Below are 4,262 nucleotides of genomic sequence, written 5' to 3' on the forward strand. Positions count from 1 at the left end.
ATATTTTTTTAATCAGATATTAATTTTTAGTGTATCCATATTTTATAGGATTTTCATATCAAATATTTGTTGAGATTAATTTTTAATTAACGAGATGTTATAACCCGTTTAATGGCTATTTGGGTTTGGTGAGACCCATACATGCGAATTCGGCTAAAATGCATGAGAAGCCTCCATTTATAAATAAAGCAATCTGGTGGCTTGAGAGGAGGTGAGGAGCAACCAGTGAGCTTTTAAAGGTTTTGTTTATATATATTTAAGATTAAGATTATACATTACTTAAACCCAAAAAAAAAATGAAAATCTATAAATTCAATTCGGTTCGATTTTTTTGATTTTATTACATGGAAAACCAAAACCAAACCATAAGTTTGGTTGTTACCAAAGCATATAACCAAACAATAACTTTTTGTTTCGGTTCAGTTTTTTCAGTTTGGCCTTCGGATGGGTTTTTTTGGTTCCATGTACACCCAATGTTGTAGAAGTCACTAGGCACTAGTCGGCCAGTGGGGTACTGACTAGGGAATTTATATGTAGTTTTTCATATATACACATGTATACCAATTTTCATACATAAATTTTCAATTTTCAATCATTTACTGAAAAAAGATTTAGTCGGCAATTAGTCGATGGGTACCGACTAGCAAATAATTGGCACCTAGGCATGGTTTTACAACCATGTGTACCCCTAGTGTGGATAATCAGTTTTGTTATCAAACTGATAAATTAACTGTTAATAATGATCAAATAATCACTATATATTTTAAAGTGGGGGTACACATTAAAGTCAAGAAATTGAGCCCACTTTCAAGGGATTTGAACTTATTGTTATATATTTTGATGCAGCATGCACACAAGAAGAAGTGAACAAGGTGATGGAATCAGCAAAATCTGCACAAAAGCAATGGGCGAAAACGCCGTTATGGAAACGAGCCGAATTGTTGCACAAAGCTGCAGCCATTCTTAAAGATCACAAGAAGCCCATTGCTGATTGTCTTGTTAAGGAGATTGCAAAAGCTGCCAAAGATGCTGCTACTGAAGTAAGTTTGATTTGATCACCAGTTAGTTAATTATTTACTGTGTTTTATATCATTTCTTGCTTTATTCAGCTGGTGGAGTGATCAGTTTATCGAATTTGATTTTATTGGAAATTTGGAATTTTGATAATGACTCATTGTATTCATGTTTTCTTCCAAAATAATACTTATGCCATATTCTAGAGAACACAAGCTTTAAGGAAACCTGTTAAAGTTTGAATTTTGTGTATAACTTATAAATATATTATTTTGAAGGTTGTGAGGTCTGGAGATTTGGTGTCATATTGTGCCGAGGAAGGTGTGAGAGTCCTTGGAGAAGGGAAGTTTTTGGTGTCAGATAGCTTCCCGGGAAACGATCGGACAAAATATTGTCTAACATCTAAGGTAAATTGCTATCGTAATATTATGATTTTTTTAAATATATATTTCTGTTGCATAATATGAACATAGTGGAAGATGACATTGTGTGTTTGATGACTGCAGATTCCATTAGGTATAGTTTTAGCAATCCCACCGTTCAATTATCCGGTCAATTTGTCTGTCTCAAAGATTGCCCCTGCACTCATTGCAGGCAATTGTATTGTACTTAAGCCTCCAACACAGGTACGAGTAATTATATTTAATACAAATATAATTAGGAAGCCTCGTGTCTAGTTTTAACTAACAAGTGTTGTTAAATGTTGATCGGCTCAGGGCGCGGTGTCTGCACTCCATATGATACATTGCTTTCACTTAGCTGGATTCCCAAAAGGCGTAATCAGTTGTGTAACTGGAAAAGGTTCTGAAATTGGTGACTTTCTCACAATGCATCCCGCGGTTAGCTGCATAAGGTGATTATTATTATTGTTGTTGTTATTATTATTATTATTATTATTATCTCAATAACAAAACCATTATCATTGTCACTCAGCTTCACTGGTGGAGACACAGGTATTGCAATATCCAAAAAGGCGGGAATGATTCCGTTACAAATGGAATTGGGTGGAAAAGATGCTTGCATTATTCTTGAGGATGCGGATTTGGATTTGGCCGCATCTAGCATTGTTAAAGGAGGCTTTTCTTACAGGTGACACCATTTTTTTTTAATTATTGAGTTATATGATGTGTCAAAAAATGAAGATAACTAGAGGTGGCCATTTGGACCCGTCTATATATGCATGGATTGATTTGGGTTGTGTTTATCTTAAACGAGTCCAATAAAAAAGTCAAAAGTCTTAAAGTCAACCATTGCAATACACATGATTAAGTCAACTTGTCTAAAGTCTAAATCACTTAGTGTTGCTTTATCTGACTCAGTGGTCAACGGTGCACAGCGGTTAAAGTCGTATTAGTAATGAAATCCATAGCAGATTCTCTTGTGAAAAAAGTCAATGAAAAGCTCGGAAAATTAACCGTGGGCCCACCTGAAAACGACTGTGATATCACTCCCGTAGTCACAGAATCATCTGCTAATTTCATAGAAGGTTTGCTAATGGATGCCAAGAAAAAAGGAGCAACATTTTGTCAAGAATACAAGAGAAAAGATAATCTTATATGGCCACTTTTGATTGATAACGTTAAACCGGATATGAGAATAGCATGGGAAGAACCGTTTGGACCCGTGTTACCCGTTATAAGGATTTCGAATGTTGAAGAAGGTATTCATCATTGTAATGCAAGCAACTTTGGCCTTCAGGTAACATCAATTTTAACTTATGAAGTCAAAGAAATTATTTTTATACTCAATTTCTTATGTGATTTTATTATGTTTCTAAAAGAGTGACATAACAAAAGTAAGAAGTTTGACTTTGACCTCAAATGTCATATTTTTATGTTGTTATTCTCAGGGTTGCATATTTACAAAAGATATCAACAAAGCAATCTTGATAAGTGATGCAATGGAGACTGGTACCGTACAAATAAACTCAGCACCGGCTCGTGGACCTGACCATTTCCCATTCCAGGTTCATATTATTTTCACATTATCTTTGTAAATTTGTTAGTTTGTTAACATTTTGTGGTCTGAATTTGATTTCTAATGAAGTGAGCATATTTTTCAATAGGGTTTGAAAGATAGTGGAATTGGTTCACAAGGAGTGACCAATAGTATCAACATGATGACTAAAGTCAAGAGTACAGTTATCAATTTGCCCACCCCTTCCTACACCATGGGCTAGTAAAGCTTTTAAATTAATGATTTGGAGAACATCATGTATTCATGTGTATATATACATAATATACATCTTATCTTAGTGTAATACCTTTTGTAATTTTGATGGTGTTAGATCGGATTTTATGAGGTGAGATGATATGATGTGTTATACGCGTTTGAATAAAAATTGCCACTTGGATTAATGAGTATTTTGATAGTCATGTGTTATGATTACAAAGTAGGTTTTTTTTAAGTGGGAATTTTGATTTATGTAAATAAAATTCATTATTATTTCAAGATCGTTATAGGTAATTAGGTATTTGAAAAACAGTAAGGCTATCCGCTATGGTGGGGGCATCGAAGCCCCTTCACCGTGCCACGTCAACGCCACGTCATCGTTTCGTAGAAAACGGGGCATCGAAGCCCGCCTCGCTATGGTTTAATGCCTCTTGAGCGCCCCCAATATATATATATATATGTATTTGTGTATGTGAGAGATGAAGAAAGAGAGGACCTACCACCCTTCCTTCCGTGCCGGTCGTCCCAACCACGCAACTCCCCTCCACGCCCTCTGAATGACGCCCATAGCATACAGTCTAACAAGCCAACATAATAACTATCATTTTATTGTATTGTATATAGTAAACGGGTTGAGGAATGAAAAATGCTTTTAATATATATTTTTTATGATACATACTAGTTTGTAAAGTGAACAATATTTTTATTATATTTAATTGTTTATATAAGTTAAACAAGAATAGTTGAAATATGACAAAAGTTGGCTAGTTTAGTTGATTCAAGACTTTGTTCACAACATACAAGGTGAGGAGGGGCTTGAATGGACGTAATTAATAAACACTCTGTTCTTACATTATTATTATTATTATTATTATTATTATTATTATTATTATTATTATTATATGTTGTGTATATTTGCTGGTGAGGTTTCATTTGTTTTTTTTTGTGTTGTTTCAGGTTAAATTATGCTAGCAATAGCTTAAGGATGCAGGCAAACAGCTTTCGCATCCCCCTAATTCTCTCCAACTTCTCCATGTTCTTAATGTAAGCCTCCAGTTTATTTTCGTTTATGTTTG

The 4,262-nt window shown here is 34.4% G+C and overlaps 1 protein-coding gene across 1 annotated transcript; it reads left to right on the forward strand.

Annotated features, from left to right (window-relative positions):
- The first annotated feature begins 860 nt into the window (after window positions 1–860).
- Window positions 861–3,224, forward strand: LOC143612946 (NADP-dependent glyceraldehyde-3-phosphate dehydrogenase-like). The gene is made up of 8 exons (XM_077086795.1): window positions 861–1,040; window positions 1,293–1,421; window positions 1,521–1,640; window positions 1,731–1,867; window positions 1,948–2,103; window positions 2,334–2,712; window positions 2,864–2,980; window positions 3,080–3,224. Exons 1-8 carry the CDS (start codon window positions 876–878, stop codon window positions 3,191–3,193), a joined length of 1,317 nt encoding a protein of 438 aa, XP_076942910.1. The 5' UTR covers window positions 861–875; the 3' UTR covers window positions 3,194–3,224.
- Window positions 3,225–4,262: the final 1,038 nt, after the last annotated feature.

This window comes from Bidens hawaiensis, unplaced genomic scaffold, assembly GCF_021521415.1.
Source record: "Bidens hawaiensis isolate Kalapana, Puna unplaced genomic scaffold, B.hawaiensis_p1.1 tig00036241_1, whole genome shotgun sequence".
NCBI classification, from domain to species: domain Eukaryota; kingdom Viridiplantae; phylum Streptophyta; class Magnoliopsida; order Asterales; family Asteraceae; genus Bidens; species Bidens hawaiensis.